Below are 27,238 nucleotides of genomic sequence, written 5' to 3'. Positions count from 1 at the left end.
TTATACAAATGAAAATACATTCTGATTAAGATATTGACCAGAACTGATTTAATCATAATGACATAGAGCAGCATATTAGCATTAGCATATAAGATTCCCTTACCCCAAGGATTTTCACACATATCCTGTATGTACTTTGGCATGGTTGGAGGTATCCACACTCACTGCTATTTTACTGAGAACCATCAGGTACTTTTATTTAGTATGGAGACAATTGTAAATTATTTGGCAAAATGGCATTCTCTCTCTCTATACTATGCTGCTCTATGTTAGTTGTGATTCATTTTGGTTCTGTTCCATATCTTAAAAGTACTAGGTCAAGGGATTTGTATTTTCTAGTGTGCTTCAACTAAGATAAAATTTTGTTACCAACACATGGGTTGGTTAAGCATCTCTATGTTCAAAGCTCCTATGTGATGTTCTTTAGTAATTATACTACCACAGCATTTACTTTTGGCAGTCGAAAGTTGGACAGCCACTAAACATAGCTGTGGAGTGGGAGGTGCTGTGAACTGTTTTTTGATGTGTTAAGTTAAATATTATTTAACTTAAATATTATTTAAATATTATTTAACTTAAATATAATCATATTTAAAAAATGAAAAATAACTAAACTGCCCAGTTTTTGGGCTCTTCCAGTTTTCAGGATAAGGGGTACAATACTTGTACATAATTGACCTGTGAAATAAACAACATATTATATTGCATTTATTTTGGTCCAGCCTTTACATTTTAAAATTCCTAACTATTATAGGTGTATACAGACAGAGAAATTTGCCATTCAGTAAAATTCTTAGTCTCAAGAATGAGTACTAAAACTTTCTTTTGATTTTCATTAGTTATGCTACTTTTAATTTCAGTTCATATTTTGCATATATCATTCTGATGGAACTTTGTATCAAACTTACAATGATAATAAATAAATAAAAAAAAATTTTTTTCATGTAAACTACTACTATAAATAGTATTCGTTCCTTGCAGGTGGTATTTAAGACATCAATGTTTGGTACTTTTCGCCAAGCTATTGCTTTTGATTTTGGATGTGATCCAGCTTTAGTTCGAAGTTTTACAGTTGATGTAATTCCCCTTTTGCACTCGGAAAGGTCACAAAAGAAGAGGGAATTGAATATATCATTTGTTGAAAAATGGGACACAGAAAATTCATATGTTGTACCATTTGAAAACTCTCCGTACTGCTTAGCTGAGAAAGAAAAGCTGCTACTCTCTTGTTACCGGCTGCCAGATTTGTCAAATTATGAAGAAATTTCTCTGGATTCTTCTTTAACAGAATCTGATTATAAAAAAAAATTTCACCATTTATTGTATATGGAAGAAATGTCTCAGCATGAACTCTTGTCAAGGTAATGTAATTTAATGTTATGATATATTATTTATATAGCAGATAAAATTGTGATGTTTATTACAGACAATTTATATTTTTTGTTATTTCTAAAATTTATAATTTTATCTTTATATTTTTTCTTTATATTACCTTTAATATCTTTAAAATAGTTATACAAGAAATTTCTTTTAGTGGCAATGGTTATATTTATTCTATCCATCATATTTTATTCAGCAATAGTGGATGCTGCTGTAGGATTGTGGAAACTAATTTATAAGAATTAATTTCTCACAGGCTTATTTTACTATTTTTGAAATTGTATAAGGAAGGAGGTTGAACTAAAACCCTTTTAAGGGCATTTGCGTATTGCTTGGTAGATACAACATACATCTAGGATATCTTCCTGGCAATTCCTGACGAAATGAATCACCAATAGCTTGCTAAACTTCAATATTCAGCTGAAACTGGCATTCCTTTTAGAGGCCTGAAGATATGAAAGGCACCACAGTGTATCCAGTGGATACCATTTTTACTCTATTACTCTATGAAGCGTAGAAGCTGTGACTAATGTGTGCAGTTCTGGCTTTGACAGAACTGCACACATTTGTCTGTTCTGGTTCTTTGTGAAAATATGAATTGTTCTGCTTGCATCCCTCGATGGATCTTTTCCAACTGACATCTCTGTGTCCAAACATTTATAACTGTATTCCGGTTCTGTGTGGTCAGTTTATCTTTAACATCTCTTACATGTTACACAGCTTATCGTGCTGTCAAACGCATGACTCATCTGATCAACAATATGTTGTAACCTGCCGATTGATCTCATAAACATATAAATCAGTTGTCTTAATGTTGACAAACTAGTTTGAGATACAACTCTATTAAAATTATTTTTATAGAGTTATATCACTTAATCACTGTTACATGTCCCTGCTTGTGGAAATTCTTAAGTGTCTTCAGTTATGGCTGTATTCAGGTAATCCCAGGGGAGAGTAGGGATTTTCCATGTGAGTTATTCCAAGTATTTCAGCCACATAACATACAGATCAGCCAATGAAAATATGCTTTTAGAGACATTATACATATCTTCTGTGGAATTAGTGGTTTTGCCTTACTCATGTGAGCAGTCTAGGTTAGAATTCTATTGGATGCTGGAGGAATTCTTACGGTCCTGCTGGATCATGGATTTAGCTCTGGTTGGGCAGGTGGCAGGGAGGGAGTAACATTACCTTGAGGTGTGTGTGTGTGTGTGTGTTTTCAGTTCACACAACGAACACAGTTTTTCAGGCCCCAGGTGCCAAGCGAATCTTGAGGCCAAGTGATCTTCCCTGCGATTATATTAGAAAGATGTTTTCCCTTTTGAGTTCAGACATTTTTTCTTCCTCAAATATATAATAAGAGTTTTCTTTCTTAAAGCATAAGGAAGAAGTGTCCAGAAAGGAAAGTAACCTTTCTTAATTTTTCTCTGTACTAACCTTCTATTTTACTTGCTTGGTCACTTTGTGGCACTATTCCTGCCTCCCAATGGTGGGGCTGGACCTGGGTGAAAAGACACCACCCAGGACTAAAAGGAGTTTAAAATGGACCAAAAAACTAACAACACAAGATTGGAGAAAGTTAACACCAATAAATCTGATGACTTGCAACTAAACATGTCTCAGGCTAAGAGAATGAAAATCAGCAGCTCTCAGCCTACTGTACCTTTCTTTTCGGTGATACATTCGTTATCAACACAACCCGTTTGAAAATTATCCCTATTCTTAGTCCCGAAGTCTAGAGTCCATGATTGGATCACCAAAAATGATAAAACAATTACAATCAGGTGATCTCTTAGTAGAAACCTCACTAAGTCATCAATCTGAGAAATTGCTAAAAACAAAGAATTTTGCAGGACTGCCAGTTGAAATTATCCCACATAATTTCCTGAATACATTGAAAGGTGTTATTACTGAATGGGACCTCTTGACTGTTTCAGAAGAAGAGTTATTGTGCAAACTAACAGAACAAAAAGTAATACATGTTAGGAGGAGAATGATGAAGAAAGATGGCATTTTCACTCCAACCCAATCATTCTCACCTTTAACAATCCTTCTCTTCCCCACTCAGTTAAAGCAGGATATTTAAATTGCAAAATCCAACCATATATACCAAATCCAATAAGGTGTTACAACTGTCAGCGATACGGACACTCTCAAGCAACATGTCGCAGTGATCCCATCTGTCCGCTCTGTGGATCGAAAGAACACAATCAAGCAAACTGCACCTCCTCTACACCACTCTGTCCAAACTGTCATGGAAATCACCCTCCTTCTTCGAAGACATGCGAAATGTGGATATGGGGAAAACAAATACAAAAATACAAAGAAGAAAATAAAGTGTCTTATCTGGAAGCAAGAAAACAGATACTTTCAACCAAACCTTCACGTTCCTATGCTTCAGCAGTGAAACGACAGCAAACTACAGCCACTCAAACGGAGCTGGTAATACCTCTAAATCAAATTATAGACTGGAGTAAAGTAATATTAATGACAAAAACAGCTACACAAGAAAACATCCAGTGCTAAAGAGTAGGATACTTCCATGCCTGGAAGGCAGAAATCAGAAGTAACATCTTCAAAAACAAAGCAGACAGCATCTAGTAAACCGTGTGAAAGTCAGATTCAACAAATAGTTTTGAGACCTAAGTAATGCAGTATATTATTTTGCAATGGAACTGTTGTGGTTTACGTGGAAAATTCGATGAAATAAAAGATATTATTCAGCAGTATAAACTGGTCTGAATTTGCCTTCAGAAGACCCATCTAACACCTCAACCTTCACCCACATTTCAAAACTATACACTTTTCCTGAGAGACAGAAATGATAAAAGAACTGCCAAAGGGGGAGTGGCAATTTTGGTGAATACTAATATACTAGATAAGCAAACAACATTAAAAACCAATTTGGGTGAGAAGCAGTAGCAGTGAGAATTGCCATTGGAATTTCTATCACAACCTCATCCCTTTATCTTACACCAAATATTCCTCTCTCCCGGTCGGAATTAAAAAATCTTACTATGCAGCTTCAACCTCCCTATTGCCTTATGGGAGATATGAGTGCCCATCATCATCTGTGGGAATCTTCTCACATGGACAGTAGAGGTAACTTAATCAAAACTTTTCTAGATGATCAACAACTAAATTTACTGAATACCAGATCTCACACTTATATCAGTTTGGCTACAGATATCACTTCTCCAATAGACTGAACACTATGTTCTCCATAAATTTATCCCAGTATAGAATGGTTCGTATTAAATGATCCTTAAAACAGTGATCATTTTCCGATAGTATGTTCCATACAGACACAATCGACTCTTACAGAAGAAACCAGAATAGTATGGAATTTTTAAAAAGCTAATTGGAGTAAATATTTGCAATTAATCAAACTGGATAAGCAATTAATAGAAATCCTGCCAATAGATGATACTGTCATATATATCAACGATCAACTGCTAGAAGCTTTGAAAGCTACAGTGCTTCAAATAAGTAAGGCAAGGCAGGTGCGGTACAACTCTTGGTTGAATGCAGAATGTGCTACGGCAAAATCAAAACAAAATTGTGCATGGAATGGATTCCGGAAATATCCAACTACCCTCATTCTTAATTTGATTGCATATAAAAAAGCCATAGCCGAAGCAAGGAGAATTCAGAAAAAGGCAAAGAAAAATTCTTGGATCACGTTTGCTTCCACTCTGGGAACTCAATTCCTGGTTTGGTGTAGAAAAAAATTCGGATTTTAAGTGGAAGATATCCTAGCATACAATCTCCAGTCTTCCATTGGAAAGGGCAGGCTGAACAGAGTAAGTTGAATTTCTCTACCAAGACATCTGATTCCTATAATCTACCATTCCTTAAAGAGAAATTACTTAAAACCATTACAAAATTGCCTAATAGTGCACCAGGTCCTGATGGCATTTATTATACTATGATACAACACTTAAACGATGATTGTCTGGATATCCTACTAGCTCTATATAATAGAATTTTTCTGAACGACCTGTATCCATCCATATGGTGGCATGCATTTCTCAAACCTGGAAAAGATCTTTCCTATACATATAATTTTTGCCCTATTTCACTGATCAACTGCTTAGGGAAAATCCTTGAACAAATTGCACAATAGATTTGCATGGTTGCTGGAAAAAGAGAATGTTTTATCACCCCACCAATTTGGATTTAGGAAAAATAGATCAACACTTGATCTATATGTCAAAGTTGAAACAAATATTACAAACTTATTTATAAGAAAGCAGCATATGGTGATAGTAAATCTAGATCTTGAAAAATCTTTTGACACAACATGGAGATTCGGAATCCTACAAGATCTATTTCAGTTAGAATACAGAGGAGACAACTTCCACAAAATTTAAGAAAAGAAATTTTCAAACAATAAAAAGAAACTTTTGTATTAATCTTTGGTAAAACTCCAGAATACAGTGCATCCTCCAAAATGGCAGTGTGGAGAAGAGGGGGAGAGCAATGATTGACTGGTTGTGACTCTACTTACTCGCTGCATTTCCCCCTCTTCTTCTGGACTGCACATTAGAGGCTGATGTCATGTGGCTTGAAAATGAAGCAGAAAGAAACTGCAAAATGGCTTTTTTCTTTAATCAAGTAACAAAAATGCATATTATTTGGGGATCACAGTATTTGGCAGCTGAAATACAGAAACAGCAAAACTGCAATTTTTTTTTAAAAATCAAGTAACAAAAATTTTCACTGCTTGCAACCACTGATTCCTCCTGCCTGTGCATTATTAGATGATTCTATATCTAAAATGCTTTTTTTTTTTTATTAATTTTGGGGGCTACTGCTGCCAAACCCCAGCTTTTCTGACAATGCATCACTAGTTGATTCCACAAGCAGTAGCAATGAGAATTGCTGAAGCTCGTGGACACTAATGCTTTTTTTTTTTTATTCTGCTGCCCCCTAGACCCCCACTTTGGAAAAACAGTGTTAGACTAACCACTGATACAATAAATGGGAAAACAATGAAATCGTCAAAAAAAAACCTACATGAGTGCAAAGCAACTCACCTCATCAGTCCTGGCATGTGGGCTGATGTATTTCTAAACTCCTTTCAGGAAAACATCGGTCTTCACTCAGAGTGCATACACTGCCACATTCTGCACGTATGAGTCGAACTGACCATCTACTGTTCTCGATGGCAGTTGCCATTTAATAGCACTCCCTGATCCCTTAATACTGTTGGTGTTTGCACCAGTTTCAGGATCGATGACATGCAGTTTATTGCTATATGCTTAAACCCTCCATCCCTTAGGCAATCATAAGACTTCCAGCAGTCGATACTATAGTAGTACTGGACAAAATGCAAGTCTTAATGATGTCTAAGAGGACTTCTTTACTCCTTTTATCAACAACCGTGGAAAAACACAGTGATGTGCCTCGTTCAACCCCACCAAACACCCAGTGCCCATTCACTCTTTTACCTCTATTATACTTCCTTTTGCCAAACTTACTCTCATTAATTTCAACAATAGCACTCACGCCATCAATCATAATGTTTTCTTTCAAGTGCAGATCTACACATACCTCTAAAAAAAAAAAACTCCTCCAGTCACTCACTGTGGTGTGACTAACATGCATCTCATGTATAACAAATTCACACTGTTGACCAAAAAGCAGGTGAGAAGCACCTCGATCATATTTAATTCTCTTTCTGAAAACCATGAAGGGAAAAAAAATGAAAAAAAAAAAAAAAAACCCAACACGAATAACAATTAAAAATAAAAGAAGAGAAAAGGAAATGGCAATAGCAAAAAAAACAGATACAAGAACGATGCAGCATGATAATAACTGAACACGAGCACACAACAGCGAAACTAAGCAGGAGCCCTTATCGTGTAAAGTACATCCAGGAGCACCTATCATGTCTAAGCAGAATTGCACAAGTCGGATTTTCAATTTTATCCCTAATGTGTGACTTTCAACATTGCCCTTTACTTTTAAGTAACTCTGGTGATCTCCCACTCGTCATTAGTGCCATCATGTATAACAATATTTTTTGTGCCTTTACAAGATACCTGTTCTAAAATGTCATCAACTTTTGCCCATCTTGCCCTATTCCACCTATCTTTATTGCACAATATATTCCTGTTTCCCTGACAAAAGTCACCGACAACTAGCTCGTGTTGGACCAATGTCTTCTGCTTTGGAAGTTGCCGCTCTGTTGCCTGATGATCAAGTCCAAGCTCTGGCATTGTGGGTAGCTGACAGCTTGATGATCCTCCAATTTATTTCCTTTGAGGTCATCCACTCTGTTCGTCAAGCTCTGATAAAGGCCCATAACAATGCTGAGTTGGCACCTAAAATCTTTACTTCAAGCACACACAAAGAAGTCCCCCTTAGCAACATGTCTTGTTCCAGGTTACTTTTTGCAAATTCCCAGGGGTTTGGTGCTAAACAAAAGCTGGTAAGAGACAGAAAATTATGTAAAAATATCTTAATAAACTGTTTTCTTTGTTTATTTAGGATGGAGACCCCTAGCCTCTCAACTCCTTTGTTTGCTCAAAAAAGGTTTACAACCTTATAACCAGGACCGTTGGTTCATAAATGGTGTTATTCCTATCTTAATCACCTTTACAGACTTATGTTTTTTACTTTTCTCGGAATTCCAAGTTTGTAACCCCTTTTTGGGCAGCATACGTGCAGAACCCCGCAAATCTTTTGTAAAAACTAAACATTTGTACACCATCACCAACCAGAATAAAGAAATTTCACAATCAGATTTGCATTCAACAACTTTCCAACTTCAGCTTATGTATACTTTACCTATTTTTCCCTTTATTTTTATACTTGAATAAAGAAAATTTGTGTATTTCAGCTGAAAATAGCTGAAATAGGAATAAAAGGTGTATTTCACTAGAAAATTTACAAAACAGGAGCACGAGTAGGTTACCCTGAGAATTTAAAAATTGCCATTGCATTGCTATGAAAAGCTTGAACACAAAATGTAACAAAGCGTACGATACTACTAATCATATTGTTTCAAATAAGACAAAACTATACTTTTATGATTTTGCTTGACAATAGTAATTTTAAGAAATTCTAAAAAATAAAACCTTTTCACTTTGCTATGAGAGCTTGCACGATGATAGTCATATAAAATATATAACAGAGAAAATGTCCCTGGTAGCATGTAATGATAAATATTGATATTAGAATCAAATCTGGCCTATGCTATTATTACTGATGAAAAATATTAATTGTAATAACACATTAATTTCATTTATGATATTAACCACCATGTAAAAATTGAAAAAAAGTGTGGCCCTTTCAACCATTTACAAACTAAATGTAACTCCACAAGAATGCAGTCTTGCATCATCTGGAATATTCCTTTTTAAGATTCCAAAATTTGAAAGAAATCGTCAAAAAAAGGAATTTTCAGCACTAAAAGTTCAAATTCTAAAACCTCCATGTTTAAATGGATGTTAAGCTGGGTATCAAAATATTCAAATTTGTTTTTAACTTGCACCACTGGATTTTGCCTGTTTGCCAAAAGACATAAGAAGGCACTAGAATTCTCCAGGACTATCACTAGTTCGAATTCATAATAGGTAACTCAAAGAGTTTGACTCCCAGCCACCAATAGAAAAGCCGACCGGGATAGCCGGGTGGGTAAAGTGCCTGCCTGGCAACCCAAAGGTCGCGGGTTTGATTTCCGCCTCGGGCTTGGATCAAAGTACTGTAAAAACCTTGAGAGGTGCATTATGGCCACAGAAGCCTATGCGTCAACAACTACAAAAAAAAAAAAAAAAAAAACAATAGAAAACTAAATTCTTTTTTTTTCTTTTTTTTTTCCAATGTTAGAATCGTAATTTACAGGAGGTGCACAGAAAAATACCAAACTTGAAAAATGTTACAAAGCCAGAACCACAATTGTGTATTTTGAAATGCACAGTAGTATTTAGAATGACGTAGTGGACACATGACAAGTTTCTAAATACTCGTCTTCACTTATAAAATATCAGATTGCCACATCTATTCCACATCTCCAATGATTTCAGATTTAATTAAAAAATCAAGAGCAATAGCCATCATCTGTTGATGAAAGAATTGATTCCTGATATGAAACATTGATTGGAATAGTGGAATTCAGTGCTTTAGAAAAGCCATTGTAGCTCGATAATTGAGTACCTGGATTTATTTCTGCATGTGACACCGATGAAGACGTGACAGTCACTGGCCCTGAAAGAAAATTTGTCTGCATCGTATTAATAACTCGAAGGAACTAAGTAGGGGCACGGGCACTTTGAATAGATTTTCCCAGCGGGTGGTCTACTGCCCGCCCTGCCCCATGGTGGATGCACCTTCTAGCCACCGCTAGAGGGTGCATCCACCGAGGCACTTTGAACAGAATTTAATTGTGCCATCAGTACTAGAGGGCACAGCCATCAAGCCACTTTGAGCTGATTTTGTCTCCCTTGATCCTTTGCGCGATCTCCTCACAAGGACTCCAACATTTTTCCTTTCCCCAGATACATTGTGCGAGTTTCTCCCATGATGCTTTGCACTTGCCATGGGTTATTTATTTATTTTTTATTTTAAATTTTGCTGCTGGATGGCACCACAAGTTTCTTCATAAAAAGAATTTCAGTGGGATTTGAGCCCAGGTCTCTGGGCTTAGAAGTAACTGTTTTAACTATTGCACCACTCAAACACTTACATATAATATCGCAAAAGAATTATTAGAATGCAACTTGAACTGATTTTTTTTTTTTTTTTTTTTTAATTATTGTTATTTTGAACACAATGTGTGGCTTTTTATTATTTTTTTTATTACTTTTAATCAATAAATTTATTAGTGTTATTTTGAATACAATGTATAAATATTATTTGAACTTTTAATTACAATGTATGGTTTTATTTTTAATTCTTTTTTAAAAGCAAAATATATTCTTTAGTGGTGCTATTTTGAATACAGTGTGTGCTTTTTTAAATCAAAAGTATTATTAGAATATCACTTAAACTGAAATTTTTAAATCAATGTGTTTTTTTTTATTGAATACTGTTAAAAAAATTAGTTGCAAAAGAATCATTATCCTAAAAAATAATCAGTATTAAATAACAGCCTAATGGGTAACAGAAATATCAAGAATAAATAACAAAAGAATTGTAAAAACTCACCTGGTCCAGGGAAAAAGAAAGATCAATGTATTATTTAGTAGTTTTTATTTTTAAATTATTCATGGGCCATAATCATCAAATAATTTAATGAGAATGTAATTCCAATCAAGAAGTGTTTGTCTTTTCATGTTTTTATTGAATGTTATTAATATTATATGAAATTATAAAATTTGTGTCTTATATCTGAAAATTGTAATGTTCTTATTATTCTGCTAACTATATTAATGTGCATATATCTTTACCAATAATTAAAATGTTTAATGTTATTTGAACATGATTATTTTTAATTGTGCTTAATCAGAAAGTTAATTATTTTTAATTGATGCAGCTTAAAGGACTAACCAATATTTCCCCTGAAAATACAGTGAAAACTGAAGATATAATATATTTTTAATTTCACGCAGAGAGGTAAATGAAATCCGCACCCATTTTTGCCTTCCACTAGAGCTTGCAGTTCCAAAAATTTTGGACACTCGAACAATTCTAAATTTGCAGAAGGTATACTCAACCTTGGTAAAAGATCCCATTCTATGTGGCCACCTTTGTATGTGACAACATATTTATTGTCCTTCCTGTATTCATTATATTTATTTTTTATTATCTCATCTACACTACACCTTTCTATCTGTTCACCCTATCTGGGGTGCAGGATGAGACCATGTATATATGATTTTACGTAATTTACGCTTTTCCAGTTCTTCTTTTGAGAGATATTTTTTCTCACTTAACTTAAACTTGTGGGCAGTGGGTTCTAGTCGACCACTTACATTTATAACCCCCTAACTTCCTGCAATGGAACAAGGGCTTAAACCCCCACATTCAACCCCAGGGGTTCACATCTGGTGAGTATGGGCTTGGCACACCCCAGGGTTCTGAGCTGAAATTTTTTTCTGAACTACCCCGAGGCAGCATAAGCCTCAGGCTTCCTTGCACCATATGGCTAATAATAATAATAATTTATAGAAAAATTCCTTACTGACGGAACATTTCAGATACGATATAAAGGCTGTTTATCTACAATATATATATATATACAACAGGAAGGGGTCCCCCCCTAGGGCTCAGTATTAAGTGCAACCCTGTTTGTGCTGCGGGTGAACAATATCACAAAGGTTAAAGCACTTTCACTGGAAATATGTATGTATGCTGATGATCTTTCCATTTCATTTCAATCACAAAACATGAACACGATTGAACGACAGCTCCAATTATCCATAAACTAAGTAGAAGCATGGACTAAAAATAATGGATATAGAATATCTGAGAAAAAATCAGCTGTTATACATTTCTGTAAAATGCTTGGTCTTCATACTGAACCGGTCTTATAACTTAAAATAAAATTGCTCTACCTGTTGTTCAAAATTTCTCCTTTTAGGCTTAACATTAGATAAAAAAACTAAACTTTCATGAACATAGTACTAAGACTGCAAACTAGTTGCCTTTCAAAACTTAAAATCTTATGCACAGTAACCTCAATGGCCTGGGGAGCCGACAGTTACACATTACTACAATTATATAAAACTTTGATTAGATCTCGTTTGGATTATGGATCTTCTGTATATGCTTCAGCAAGAAGGAGCATGTTACATCGCCTAGATATCATTCACCATAATGCTCTCTGTATAGCTGTAGGAGCCTTTAGAACTCCACCAATTATACAGCTTGTATGTAGATGCATCGGAACCCCCCACTGCACCTTCAATGAGATTATCTACTGTGCTTGTATGCGGAAAAAAATATACAGTCAGCCATCACATCCAAATTGATCCATTATTCATGATCCACTATGGACGAGTAATTATGATTGCAAACCAAATGAAAATAAACCAGTAGGACTGCATCTCAGACACTTAGCTCAAATTTGGGAAATACGTTTCCAAACTACTGTGGAGTTTTACCGGAATATACTATATCTGTCTCCTTGCCTTATATTTACAATATTTTTACAGCAGAATTATATGCTATTAAACTACCACTGGATGATATTACCGAGCACCAACTTCTACCTGCTCTAACCTATACCGACTCCCTTAGTGCAGTAGCAGCTCTACAGAATAACAAATATTTCTCAAATTCCTTGATTCAGCATCATAAAAAACAACTCAGAATTTTGCATAAAGCAAGAAAACGTGTATATCTGTTGGATTCCCAGCCATGTTGGAATCCCAGGAAATAATCATGCAGACCAAGCTGCAAAAAATCCAGATCTTAATATACAAGATAACTTTCAGTTTGTACCATTTACAGATTATAGGGTTGTATTTCATACCAAATATACTTCCATTTGGAAACAGCTTTGTAGGGACCAACCATACAATAAACTCCGCAGAATAAAAAAAATCTATGTTCATGGCATTCTAGCTCACGTACAAACATGCAGGAAGAAGTTATATTGAGAAGACTGTGCATTCGGCATACCTTCCTCACTCACAAACATTTACTTCTATACACTTTGATATATCCATAAATCATTAAAATGAACATAGTGTTTCTGACAGACACATATTGGCCATCTCATGTCGCAAAATTTGCATAACAACAACAGTTTTTCAGATGTAATACCTGACATATATGACCTGTAATCTGTTCACTCCTACTTAAATGCTGACATAAACAAATACATGTGGTTAACAAGAAAGCCCTCATTTGTAAGTTGCTGAAATATTACTATACTTTTTAGTGTCTGACCAACAGGAGAGTTCATCACTCATTTGTATTTATGTTCTGATATAAGTAAGAATGAACATATACTATACAGTAACATAAAAACTGGTTTACTGCTATGACCTCAGTATCTGGTGGGCCAAAAATTTTCAAGGGCAAAGAACAAGAACATAAAATATGAAAATAATAAAACATGAAAACATAATATGAATTAGTGCACTATAACCAAAGTAGTTGAGCTCTTTAACCTGTAAAACAACTAACAGTATGGCAAGTACAGCATAGTTTATGTTAATTTTTTAATACTGTAAATAGTTTTGGTGCATAATGAATTTAAGATTGTTAATTGAAGTTGAAACTTTGACAATCCTGAACTGCAATGGTATACTGAATAAATATTTTGCCTCCAAATTTACATCTAAAGTTTTAAAACTTAAGATCTAGCTAACACTATGAATTGAATGAATTTATAATAACTGAAAATAGACTCAGAGTGACATTGCAATTAAAAGTGATCAAAGCACCAAGAACTCGTGGAATCTATGAAGATGGCTTTTTTTTTCCTTTTTTTTTTTAAATCACTCCAGCTTATAAACTTTTTTTTGAGATATTGTTCCTAAACATCATGCATTTTTGCCATCACAGTAGCAAGACACTGATGTCAGCAACATGAAATTAAATAAATAATTTCCATTTATTATGAGAATGTCTAGACTAGAAGAGTGTATTCATTACCACACAATAGGCATTTTTGTAGTAGCATACAGGCTTGAAGCCATGCATGCTAACCACTGGATCATGGTTAGCCACTATGATATAGGCTTACTGCATGGACTGCACTTGAGTTCATCATCTGCCTTGAATTTCTGCACAAACAAGTGATTATCACCTTGATTTTTTACTAGAGGCTTGCTCAGTTGAGGACAATGAAGCTCAATTACTTAAGATTGAGCAAGGTTTTCTGGCTTTTCAAAAATTTTCCAGGAAATTAATCTGGAGATCTGTACTACTTGAACTTGAGGAAAAAAATATTAGACGGCTTATCGTCTGATGACACGAATTCTGTATGACAGTTTAAGATGCTGAAATAAACTGCATAATTGTGTGTGATTGATTATTTCAGTCTTTTCTGAATCATCCTGCTATATATATTGTTTCATTATCATTATTATCATTAGCTATATGGTGCAAGGAAGCCTGTGGTTTTGCTACACCAGCCAAAAAAAATTTCTGAGTTACCCAGAGAGAGAGAGAGAGAGAGAGAAGGGACTCACCAAGGAAGAGAAGAATGATCATATCCAGCTCAGGACTCTGGGTGTGCCAAGCCCATACTCACCAGATGTAAGCCCCTGGGGTTTCTTAAAGCTTGGTTGAAATTGGAAAAAATCCTGGGGGTCTCCTGTTGTAAGTTATTTACACAGTAGATGCTTGGAGCTTGAATTTGATATAATTGGTCTTGATGGGCTGGTATTAATTGCACAATTCAATGATAGTGTGGAGATTTTCTTTTTTCTCCCTCCAGATCAGATCAGATCTTTTTATTTATAGAGTAGGCAGGATGAGAGGTACTATTCTGAAGTATTGGTGGGATGCTAGTCACAACATGTGCAGTATAGGATCATCTTTAGATTCTTGTGATTTCCTCAACTGTTTGACTGCTTCCTTTTTAATGGATTAATGAAAAGGATTGTGGTATATGTTGCAATTAGTTATGATACTTTTATTAAAACAATATTAGCTCATTGTATCAACCAATTTGTATGTCAAGTCATTAGTTTTCTGCAATTTTAGGACCAGTGAGGATTATTGAAGTCTTGCATTAGCCTTCATCTCATGTTGACTTCATAAGGTCATTGGCTCCTTGTGTCGTGTTTCTTCTTTCATATTATATGGCTCATCATGCCATATGCTTTGTCTAGTGGTTCCTTGCACCACAGATTATATTTCCGACATTTATTTCTAATGTGTCGTGTGATTTGTTATCTAGACATGTGATATGTTGATTGAGAATGGCTAATTGAATTCTCTCGGCTTGTTTTATGACCTTGTAATTTGTATATAATATGTATGTATGTACTATACAGGGTGATTCACTACCAGTGCGACAAACTTGCAGGAGGTGTAGGGGGCACAAAAACGAATCGGAATCGCATAACATTGCAGGGTCCGAAATGCCTTCGTCATGCGGTAGAGCATGTTGAACGGGAGGATCGCGTGAACAGCGATCCCACTGGAAGTCAGCATTTGCGAACCGTTTCTGTTGAAGAAACCAAGTAGCAAAAGTCCTCTCGAGTGGATAATCCACAGGCTCCAAGGATTGGACGCGTTACAGATGGTATGAACTCATTTGGTTTGTCGACAGTATCCTCCATACAGTGGATTGGGAAATACCCAATCGTTGGCCTATCGCTCAAGTACTCGTACATGGATTGCCTTCTGCAAGACGTAGGACATTCTCCTCATTGTCTAGCATCCTCATCGTTCGCTCTCGATTCATGGTACCTCTCGTGAAACAACCAGTCTCACGTAAACTTCTGTGCACACACGCGAAAATCGCATGATGAGGAGCATGCCTGTGCGGGAAACGTTCCTGGTACAAGCGCAGAGCGGCGCTCCCATTACAGTCCGCAGCTCCATATGCGAGGTGCATGTCGGCCAGTTCATCGTTTGAATACTCGTCCATCCTACTGCCTTGGGAACCGGTTCGCAAATGCTGACTTCCAGCGAGATCACTGTTCATGCGATCTCCCGTTCAACGTCCTCTACTGCATGACAAAGGCATTTCGGACCCGTCAATGCTATGTGATTCCGATTTGTCTTTGTGCCCCCTACACCTCCTGCAAGTTTGTCGCACTGGTAGTGAATCACCCTGTATATGTAATATGTATGGTGGAGTTTCTGGCTGGGGCCACTTTTTAATAAAAAATAAAAAATAATAAAATTAATGGGGGGCTTCACGATTTATCTGCCCAGATTTGATCTTTTCATCTTCAAATTTTCCATATATGGATATATAGTATCATGCAACAGAATGATTCACTTTTTCAGTTTTTCAGGCCTTTCCATGCAAATTGTTATTCAGGGTTGTTAAAATTAAAGTATCCCTAATTAGAGGGCTCTGCAGCGAGTTCTAAGGCTTGTACTGAAAAGAAATTTGGACAACAGGTACAATAAAGAATGCTCTCGCCATTTATTAGGAAAAAAAAAATTAGGTACAAAATTTGTCACTGTATGGCACTGTCACCGTATTATTATTATTACTGTTGTTCTCTTATATTATTTCTCCCTGATTGGGGGTTCCACCTCGTGACGGGTATTGCTACCCTGTACACAGGGTGGTTGTTGTTATGTCTGGTGTTACTGTTGGTCGAGGAACTCTCTGACTATCCTACAGGTGTTCAGGATTGCTACTTTCTGGAGTTCCTTGTAGGTGTTCGCTGGGAGACATATTGCTACTAGGCTGTTATGTAGGGACTTTGGCACCATACCTGTGGTTGACACGTGATTGGTATGGTCGTTACTTATTGCATATGCCACATCTCTCTGATCTCCTGTCTTAGGTTCACGTACTTCCTGATTTTTTCCCCACGGGTTTTCTGCAGGTTGCCAGTTTTGGGTACTGCTATGTTAATCAGGAAGGTAGTTTATTATTAATATAGGTAGTTTATTATTATTATTATTATTAGCAGCGATATGGTGCAAGGAAGCCTGAGGCTTATGCTGCACCAGCCAAAAAAAAAAATTCACGAGTTACCCTGAGAGAGAGAGATTGACAGTAGTAGAAAGAAACCATCAAGGAAGAGAAGAATGATGATATCCAGCACAGCACCCTGGGTGTACATACGACAAGACCATACTTGCTGGATGTGAGTCGTATGGAGCGTAACTATCTTAGTTACGATTATACAAATAACGTAAGTTATTGCCACAGCACCACTACTCAGCTCTACTGTAGTATAAAAGCAAAGTAATCTCTTAAAAATCATAAAGTAGATGTTTGCTTGCACTACAGCAGCAGCAGCAATACCAACAACATTGCAGGAAAAGGTGCTACTAGTGAAGCTGTACTAGAACAGCAACAATGTATCTGCGGCTATTAGAAATTCCACTATCAGAAGCGCATAAGGCGTGGACCTATGACTGTTTGTGCTGTCAGCGAAATGATTGGAAATTTGAAGCGACAGTATATCTTGGTGTTCAACCAGGTAGATGTCGAAAACGAGGATGGACTCCTCTCGTGTTAAAGATGTGGCTGTGGCTGTTGTGGATTTATCAAGACAATCTCCATGTGGTAGCGCAAGTGTGCCAGCTGTTTCTCATGAAATGAGCATGCCGTATTCCACTGTAAGGCTGCTTCTGGCGTTGCGGTACTATCCTTACAAGATGCACATGCTACAGCAGCTAAAGCATGGTGATGCAGATATTCGTTTCACATACACACTTCAGTTTCTGGCATGAATGACAGTGCATATCACTTGGCCATATAGCATCTTTTGGAGTGATGAAGCCCACGTCGGCTTAAATGGACAAGTGAATATGCACAACTGTCGCATTTGGGCAACAGAAAACCCTTGAGTTATCCAAGAGGTCCCGTTGCATTCTCCTAAAGTGAGTGTGGTGTGGATTTATGGCCACATTTATGATTGGGTCATATTTTTTTGAACAGGTAACACCGACTGGACCCCGCACCTGTTCCGTCACCGGACAACAATATTATGAAATGTTGGCAAATTTTGCAATACTAGAGCTGCAAGCAACAATGTGGGTACCTTCAGGATACCATATTCATGCAAGATGGTGTGCCATCCCACATCCACCATTGTGTCCAAAGATTGCTAAGGCAACACTTTACAGACGAATTGGTCATCAAATGTTGTTTCCAGACATCTTGGCCACCCCGATCACCGGACCTCACCACATCGACTTCTGGTTGTGGGGTTTTTTGAATAACCAGATATATCAGGAAGGATGTCAAATTCTGGCAGATCTGAAGGACAGCATTAGATGTCATGTGCTGGCTATTCCAGTTGACATGTTGCGTTCTGCTGTAGAAAATGCTGTTCTTCGAATGGAAACTATTATTGACCAAAACGGAGGACACATTGAACAATTGTAGTGCTGTTCAAGTGATTTGTATTGCCAAAGTGCCATATAGTCGCAAATTTTGTAACTAATTTTTTTTTTCCAATAAATAATGAGCGCCTTCTTTATTGTACTTGTTGTCCAAATTTCTCTTCAATACAAGCCTTAGAACTCGCTCCAGAGCCCTCTACATAGGAATATTTTAATTTTAACAACCCTGTGTATATACATATTGATTTTATATTAAACGTAATGTAAAATCAAAGTTTCAGTTGATGGATAAAAATAAAAAAGTAAGGTATGACAGATGCACCAAAATGTGCAAAGCAGCAGTAAAGGATGCAAAAGTATATATGAGAAGAATAGATAAGTCTGATAAAGTGTGCACAGATGGAGGTGAAAAGTACACAAAGTGTCAAGGACTAGACGGGTAAGGACAGTAGAAAAAAAAAAGAAATATTGTAGGTTTGTAAAAGGAAAAAGAATGTTAATATCCTAAAAGTCATGATGAATTAAGAAAATTACAGGCTGAATTGCAAAGCCAATTAGAAGTGGGGGAACTGTAAAGTAAAATGATTAATACCAAATGATTAAATAAATAAAATTAAATTAAAAATAAAAGGCGGTAAAGCAGTCATCAGATACGGGTGGACAGATTTAGTTATTGGTCGAAAACAGGGATAGCAAAGATGCAAAATCTTGTGTCAGATGAAGTAAAAATTGATACATGGTCAGGTATTTCATCAGGGAACTACACCTGATCATGTATCAGGAATTGTTTCTATACTTGTCCATAGCAGTGGAAGAGAGGAAAAATAAAGCAAAAAGATTAAAATTAGCACAATCTCTCACAGTATGGACAAGGTAGTCCCAATACAGTGTCAATGATATAAAAAAAATAAGGTAAAAATAAGGATAAAATATAAGCATTTTCAGAGTAGGAAAAAATATTTTTGAATTTAATGTAGGTTTTTAAGTAAATTTGGAAAAAGAAGAAAAAATAAATTTAGTGCTGGAATTTTGTGGATATTATATGAATTAAAATTAGAATTTAGAACAAGGGCAAAGTATTAAATTGATGATGAGGAAGGGATAAAGTAGTAATTAAATAAAGATGAAAACAGCAATAAAATGAGGATAGTTAGAATGTTTATATAGGTGTGTATGGGGGGGTGTGGTAGTAGAAATATTAGACTGTTAAGAAGCAAAATAAGCAGAAAAAGGAACATAACAAAAGTTATATGTCTACTGCTCCAAAACATGCTGTGCAGCAGTTAAGGAAGCAAAAGGATATAAATAATGTGTGGTTTGTAACGTAAATAAAGTGTCTCTGAAAATCGAAAATACAAAAAGTACCTGAACTAAGAGAAGTTTAAGGGATAGTAGAAATTAGAAGTGAAGTAGTGGTGAAAAAGTGAAAGAATTTGAAAAACTTAGTATAAAAATGAACTGGGACTGAGGAAGCAAACAATATTCAAAAATAATTTTATACAAATGTGAATAAAAAATAATAAATAAATAAATAACACAGTATTCAGATATGGGAGGACAGTTTTAGCAAGAGGTCGAATCAAGGGATGACAAATATGCAAAATCTGAATGCAGTAAATGAAAAGATGATACATAGCCAGATACATTCCCTGATGAAATTCCTGGCTGTGTATCATCTTTTCATTTACTGTATTCAGATTTTGCATATTTGCCATCCCTTGATTCGACCTCTTGCTAAAATTGTCCTCCCATATCTGAATACTGTGTTATTTATTATTTTTTATTTATTTTTATAAAATTATTTTTGTATATAGTTTTCTTCCTCAGTCCCAGTTCATTTTTGTACTAGGTTTTTCAAATTTTTTCACCACTACTTTACTTCCAATTTCTACTATCCCTTAAACTGTTCTTCCTCTACGACATTGCCCGCATTGCCCGGCCATACGGTTTGAAGATCAATGCTGATAAGACAAAGGCCCTGACAACAGATGGGTCGCAAGCCACCATCTATCTCGAAGGCGTCCAGATCGAGCAAGTGCAGGACTTTAAATACCTTGGGTCGCTGGTCCAGGAGAAGAAAGTTGCATCCACCATGGAAATCCACAGCAGAATTGGACAGGCGGCCACTGCGTTCGCCTCGCTCAAATGGTGTCTGTGGAAGAGGACCAACATTTCCACAAAGACTAAAATCCGACTCTTTCGGACTTTGATCCTGCCCATTCTTCTTTACGGATCGGAAACATGGATTTGTCTCAAGTTAGATTTGAACAAACTTGAGGTATTCCAAATGCGATGCCTGCGGCAGATCTTGGGCATCTCTCTTTGCGACCGCATCACTAATGATACCATCCGTGCCAGATGCCAACAGCAACCAACCATTGCCGACCAAATCCAGAAGCGAAGGCTTAGATGGTTTGGCCACGTATGTAGAATGGGCACGAATAGAATACCATCCACACTCCTTTGGAGACAACGACCCACCCAATGGAGCATCCAACGGACCGCGCCTAGGAAAACGTGGGCCAAGCAAGTGGAAAATGACTTGAAGAGCCGACGTCTCGACCTTAACCAGGCTAGGACTGACGCCATGGATCGTAAGGTATGGAAGAACATCACAGAGCAAGTCCGAAACCCTGCGGCACCTACAGCAGCATACTGGTTGTGTGGCCAACCGCCTCCCCCAGCTGCCAGCTAAGGACCGAAGAAGAAGAAGAAGAAGAAACTGTTCTTAAACTTCTCTTCTCAGCAGTGTTATCACCAAAAAGCTTATTGCCTTCAGCAAAAAATTAAAAATCAATTATACTAAAAAATGAATAGCAAATGCTTAGAATAGTTAAATTATAGTAATCTTATAATACCTTGATAAATCTGACTAAAAAATGAATAGCAAATCAATTTTAGCAATTATAATTACCCCTACATTTATTTCATGCCAAAATTCCACAAAATCCAATGGGTTTTAGATTCATCACATCTTGGAAACATAGTTATGCACATAAACCTGGTAAGACTTTAGCCTGTAATAGATGCCCTGAGAACTAATAACGTTATTAGCATATCAAAATATGACTTTAATAGCTTGTTCACCAGCATAGATCTATCAAACCTGAAGTCAGTTCTTAAACTGTAGAATAGCTAGACCATATTATAAATTTCAAACTAGCATATTGGAATAGTCTGACCAACCTATGCATTTCAAACAACTACATATTTGATGGCAATACAGTTTACTTTCAAACTAAAGGACCCCCCCCCCCCAGCATGGGAAGCCCAGCCAGCTGTGCCTGGCTAACCTCTATCCTCCTGGCTATCCTCCTGTACTATTGTGAAACCTTATTACTATGCATGTTCTGATGGTAATGCATGCTGGTACATGGATGACTTACTAGTAATAAATTGCACCAACTTTTTACAGTAGTTTGCCAATATTTATCCTCCAGAACTAACTATGAAAAAAACCAATAACCTTACAGCCAACTACCTAGATCTGAATATTGATATCAGTGGCTTACAAACCACCATTAATATCTACGACAAACATGATGCCTTTAATTTCGGTGGCACTCCAATATCTCTCGAAGAAAATACACGCAAATGTTATTCTTTTGCAGTACATTAGAATAGCCGCCATATGTAGCAGTAACAGACTGATCATGCACAACATTAGAATTCTATATAATAAGCTACTGGATAATATGTTCCCAGCTGCCTACCTTCTTTATCACTTCAACAAAATTCTTCTCTCCAAATATTAAAATATAAAAAATTAACCATTGATTAACCATTCTTTAGATATTGTGAATATATTAGCAATCTGACACCTCTGCATACAGGATGTGTATATAATGTACAGTCTACACTCCATAGCTTCTGGTTTCTCACGGTCTGGAAAATCTGTGCCCACCAATTGGCTAACAAAGGAGTATTTTTTTTAATAATTGATATTGTATTTTAATTGTAATATTTTATCATATTTTATGTTATTTCATTATCACTATTACAATCTTAGAAAGGTAATAATCTTTAAATACTATTATAATACTTGTCCTGCACCATTATTAACAAAATTGACTCTAACACATGAGACACACTCCCAGACTTATGTTCAGGGTCCTACTATAGCAAGGAGTTAACAGCTCTGAACTGCCCGAGCATACCTATATTCACCCTTTCTCATATTGCTTTCCACTGTCCTGGTGCCCTACCTTATTTCCCGTGAGTAATTAGGTTTTCAAAAGCAATATCGGGATACTGTTTTTCTGCTGTGATTGCTATTTTCGCCTTATACAAAGTTCAGCAACTGCATTACACTACTTTGTCAGTTATCTTTACTCCGCTACCCTGAGTGGTGTTGTTTCATCGTGTTTAATCCTGTTTCTTCCGAACACATTTAACTCCATTAGCCTCTTATGTCTTACTGCATTCCAATGCCTGAGGTCGCTTTTACACACTATATATTCACTGGCTCAAGTAAGTATTTCTCTTTATTTCCATTGCAGCATGCTGGCCTTCACTACACAACCTACTCCTCAACTCCGGCATGGTTATACAGTAAGTAGCGTTATTGATCCAATGATCCGACTCCTAATTTCAACCTTTCTTCTTACCTCAGCAATTTTTAATTTTTACTACTTTTGATTTCTCCATCTCTGTCAGGTCAGCCATGAAATATACTTCAGCATCCTGTACTAACCACTAACCTGACTTCCACTAATCTTCATATTATAACTTGGTTTTTTTTTATACCTACCACGTGCTATGGATATTTCATGTTAGAAACAGAGGCCTTACTTATTGCTGCATTTCCCTTGGTTTTGACGACTGACTCTTCAGAAAAAAAAACATTAAAATCATTAAATTTACAGCTTTAAATACTTTTAATAATGTATTAATTTTGCTTTCTTTTTACAGGAACAATTGTTTCGTTACTTGATTTCAATTTCTGGTTCTATTGGGCCACCTAATTCCCACTAGTCACATTAATTGCTTACAAATACACACACACACACACACACACACACACACACACACACACACACACACACACACACACACACACACACACACACACACACACACTTTATTTATGAGAATTTTACAAAGAATGTAACAGTATATATTATTAATGATTTATGGACCAGGGACATTGCCAAAATTAAGCAGAAAGAACCAAAAAACCACAATGAATACATAAGTTTGTAGGTAGAGAGGAAGGGAATGGAACAGGTAAAGTGCTAACAGAAATTGTAACTACAGAGAACAAGGAAGGGGAAAGAAGGTAATAAGTACTTAATGTTGTATATCCTATGATATCAACATCTTCTTCAAGGGCTAGCCGCTGAAATCAAAGAAAAAAAAAACAACAAGAAGTAAGGCCTCTGTTTTTGACATGAAATATATGCAGCATATGGTAGATTTGAAAAGCCGGTACAGAAGATAAGGGTTAAAACTTTTAAATTTAAATTATAAGGCATACATTTTATGGCTGACCCGACAGAGGCTAAATGCAAAGAGAAAGGTTAAAATGAAAGACGATAACTTACAGGAGTTGAGTTGGTATATGACTGAGAAGAGAGAGAGGTCTGTGGCACCTCCGTAGCCAGGTGGGTAGGAGCAGCAGCAGTGCGTGTGATACTGTTGATACTTTTGATACTGTTGCATTTGGAAGACTGTTGTACAAATAGGAATAGTATGGCATTAAGGGCAAGTTGCTGCAATGGATAAAGGGATAGTTGAATGGGAGATGGCACAGAGTGGTAATAAATGGACATTGCGCTATGTGGACTAATGTTTTTAGTGGGGTTCCTCAGTGTTGGGCTGGGCCCATTTATGTAGGAATTTATCAGCGATATTGATGAAGATATATCAGGCTTAATTTCCTAGTTTGCAGCTGATAGAAAGGTTGGCAGGGTTGTTAATGACACCAAACACAGTATGCTACTGCAATAGGATCTAGAAAAGTTAGGGAGATGGGCTGAGAAGTGGCAAGTGAAGTTTAACATTGACAAATGCAAAGTACAGTAAACCACCGCTATTCGCAGGGGTTACGTTCCTGAGAAATGCCGCGAATACTGAGTTATGGTTCCCATAGTAATAAAGGGGTTCCGTTCCAAAGTATGAAATATATAAGAAAAACTAGTCTAAAATTTTGTCTATGTATGTATTATATGTACCTTCATAATATGACTATGCACATAGTGAAATGCAAGCATATGGCATCCAAATGAAAATAAGAAACAATTTAATATTAAATGTAATATTTATTAGAAATTTCGAACAAATCTTTCAAACCAGCGCCTTTGTAGAAAAAAAAAAAAAAAACTTATCCCGCCAGTGCTATCACCAGTTTCGCTAAAGTGTTGATAAAGGAGTTTTGCCTTTTCACGAATGATGAGTGGACTTAACGGAATTTTATTTTTTGAGTTCGGTCTTCTATCCACAGATTTAAAGCCTTTCCCATTTTTTCTAATTTAACATCACGAGTTACAGAGCAAATTTTTGAAGCAACTAGCGCGTTTTCACGGACACTACGGCAGATTTTTTGATTGATCATACTGTTGACTCATTGATTTTATAATGTTTTGCCACTGAGGAGACACTTTCACCTTTAGAAATTTTGTCTATTAACTCAATTTTATTCGCTAATGTCATCACCTTCTTTGATATTTTCACATTTCTCTTGTTATTCGTAGCCATATTTTTGTACGGGTTAGAAAGAACTTGTCCACAATAGTCACTTTCGTCCGTTAACACACTCGAAAAAGTCTGTTTTACACTGCAAAACGGTAGATTTATCACTTTTATAAGCATATCAATTTATAAATTGATAAATTTATTCAATTTATAAGCATATAAATTAAAAGCAAACGACAAAAACTTCCATTGCAAGCGCATAACACATACTGAACAAGCATTAGCGAAAAACATCCACGCTGGCGATTTTGTCACCCCCTCTCCCCCCACCCACTGAGCGCTGTTTTGACCGGGAAAGATAATTTTAGCCACGCCCATGTTTTTTTATGGCGGATAATATTCACGGCGCTTTAAAATTCACATTTTTTTAGGTTTCATTTTATATTAGATCAGCAATCGCAAATACGTGAAACTGCAAATACAGATACCGCAAATAGTGAGGGTTTACTGTACTCCATTTGGGTAACAGTAATCTAAGAGAAAAACATACCAACTACACTCAGGGATGTGGAGAATGAAAAAGACCTGCGGGTAATTGTGCAGTCAGGTAAGAAGTTCTCTGAATGGTGCAGACAGGTTGCCACAGCATGTCATGGAGTTTTATCAGTGATATGTAGGAATTTTGCTAGCAGAGACAGAGGTGATTATCCCTTAGTATAAGGCATTGGTCAGGCCACACCTTCAGTGTTGCATACAGGTCTGGAGTCCTCATTTTAGGAAGTATATGGAGTTGCAAGAATGAGTACAGAGAAATGGAACAGGATTGGTGAGAGGAACAAAGGGGCAAGTTCTGCAAGTTGCAGCATCTGGAGACTAGGCACCTGCGAGGTGATCCAGTTGAGGTGTATAAGGCCTTGAATGGTTCGAGCAGGCTCAGTGCTAATGGGATACTTCTGCTTGCTCAGATTAAGAACCTGAGGGGGGGGGGGCATAGATTCAAATTGAGATAAGACAGTTGTAGAATAGATGTGTGGAAGTTTACTTTTAGCCAGCAGATAGTTGATTGATGGTACAGACTTCCATCTGTTGTTGTGGAAGTTGAAACTTAAATAAATTCAAGGCTGAACTAGACAAACATTTGGAGTGATTGATGGGTGAAATCTGGAGGAGTTTTTTTGGCTGATGCTGTATAAGCTTGCTTTCTTGCCTCATATGCGTAATCTAATGGTAATGCTTAGTGGAGGTATCCATGGACTGCAGATGAGCAAATGTGACCCCAATTCACAAAGGATCGTAAGTAATTATAGACCTGTTAGTGTAAATGTTGTTCTGGGGAAATTATTGAATGCGTTGTTTAAAGAAGCCCTGCAGGATCATCTAGCCAAGACTTCAGTTATAGTTTGGACACAGCATGGGTTAGTTATGAAGTCTTGTCTGACCAATTTGATTTGATACTATGATGTGGTCTCATAGGAACTGTACGCAAAACAAACAATTTTGATATCATATACTTGGATCTTAGGAAGGCTTATGATACTGTTGCACATGGAAGGCTGCTGTACAAAATGTAGCAGTGTGGAATTTAGGGCAAGTTCCTGCTATGGATAAAGGGATGGTTGTGGGAGAAGACAGAGTGGTAATCAGTGGACACTGCTCTTCTTGTACTAATGTTATTAGTGGAGTTCCTCAGGGTTCAGTGTTGGGTCCATTGTTGTTTTCTGTATTTATAAATGATATTGATGATGGTATATCAGGCTTAATGTCCAAATTTGCAGACAATACGAAGGTTGGTAGGGTTGTTAATGACACTAATGACAGTACACTGCTGCAACAGGATCTAGAAACGTTGAACAGACGGGCTGATGGCAACTGAAGTTTAACATTGACAAATGTAAAGTACTACATATTGGTAGCTTTTTTGCATCATATGCCAATACTAATGCTAAGATGACACTTTCATGTGATCTCAGATGCAGTAGATTAAATGGTTAAAGCCATGAAAGTTACCTCATTAAGAATACGGACTACTCGAGTAATCTAACTGTTGGTATAGCGACAGCTGATATAATCAGAAACACATTTGAAAAACCAGCTTATGTATCTCCTTTCATTACGATGGAAATCCATATGTTGTTGAATCAATAAAGGTGCCTCCTCCAAAAGACTCAGAAGTTGCTTTTCTAAAAAATTAAGGCAGTGTTTCTCAAATTGTGTGCCGCAGAAATTTCAAAAAAAAAAAAAAAATATAATAAAATAAATAAATCCAAGTTTTATGATAAAAATGAATTCAAAAATATTGGCTTTTTTATGCCGCACCGATTCCGGCGGGCAGTGT

The 27,238-nt window shown here is 36.5% G+C and overlaps 1 protein-coding gene across 1 annotated transcript in view; it reads left to right on the top strand.

Annotated features, from left to right (window-relative positions):
• Helz (Helicase with zinc finger) overlaps nt 1-27,238 on the top strand; it is a 509,821-nt gene that overhangs the window by 146,818 nt on the left and 335,765 nt on the right. The window contains exon 5 of the mRNA XM_090378353.1: nt 982-1,361. Coding sequence (XP_090234479.1) covers nt 982-1,361 — 380 coding nt within the window. The remainder of the gene's footprint in view (nt 1-981; nt 1,362-27,238) is intronic.

Source organism: Mastigoproctus giganteus, chromosome 7 (genome assembly GCF_048544385.1).
Source record: "Mastigoproctus giganteus isolate SK-2022 chromosome 7, ASM4854438v1, whole genome shotgun sequence".
Lineage (NCBI taxonomy): Eukaryota > Metazoa > Arthropoda > Arachnida > Uropygi > Thelyphonidae > Mastigoproctus > Mastigoproctus giganteus.
The sequence above is the reverse complement of the archived record's forward strand: the minus strand, read 5'-3'. Positions and strand labels throughout refer to the sequence as shown.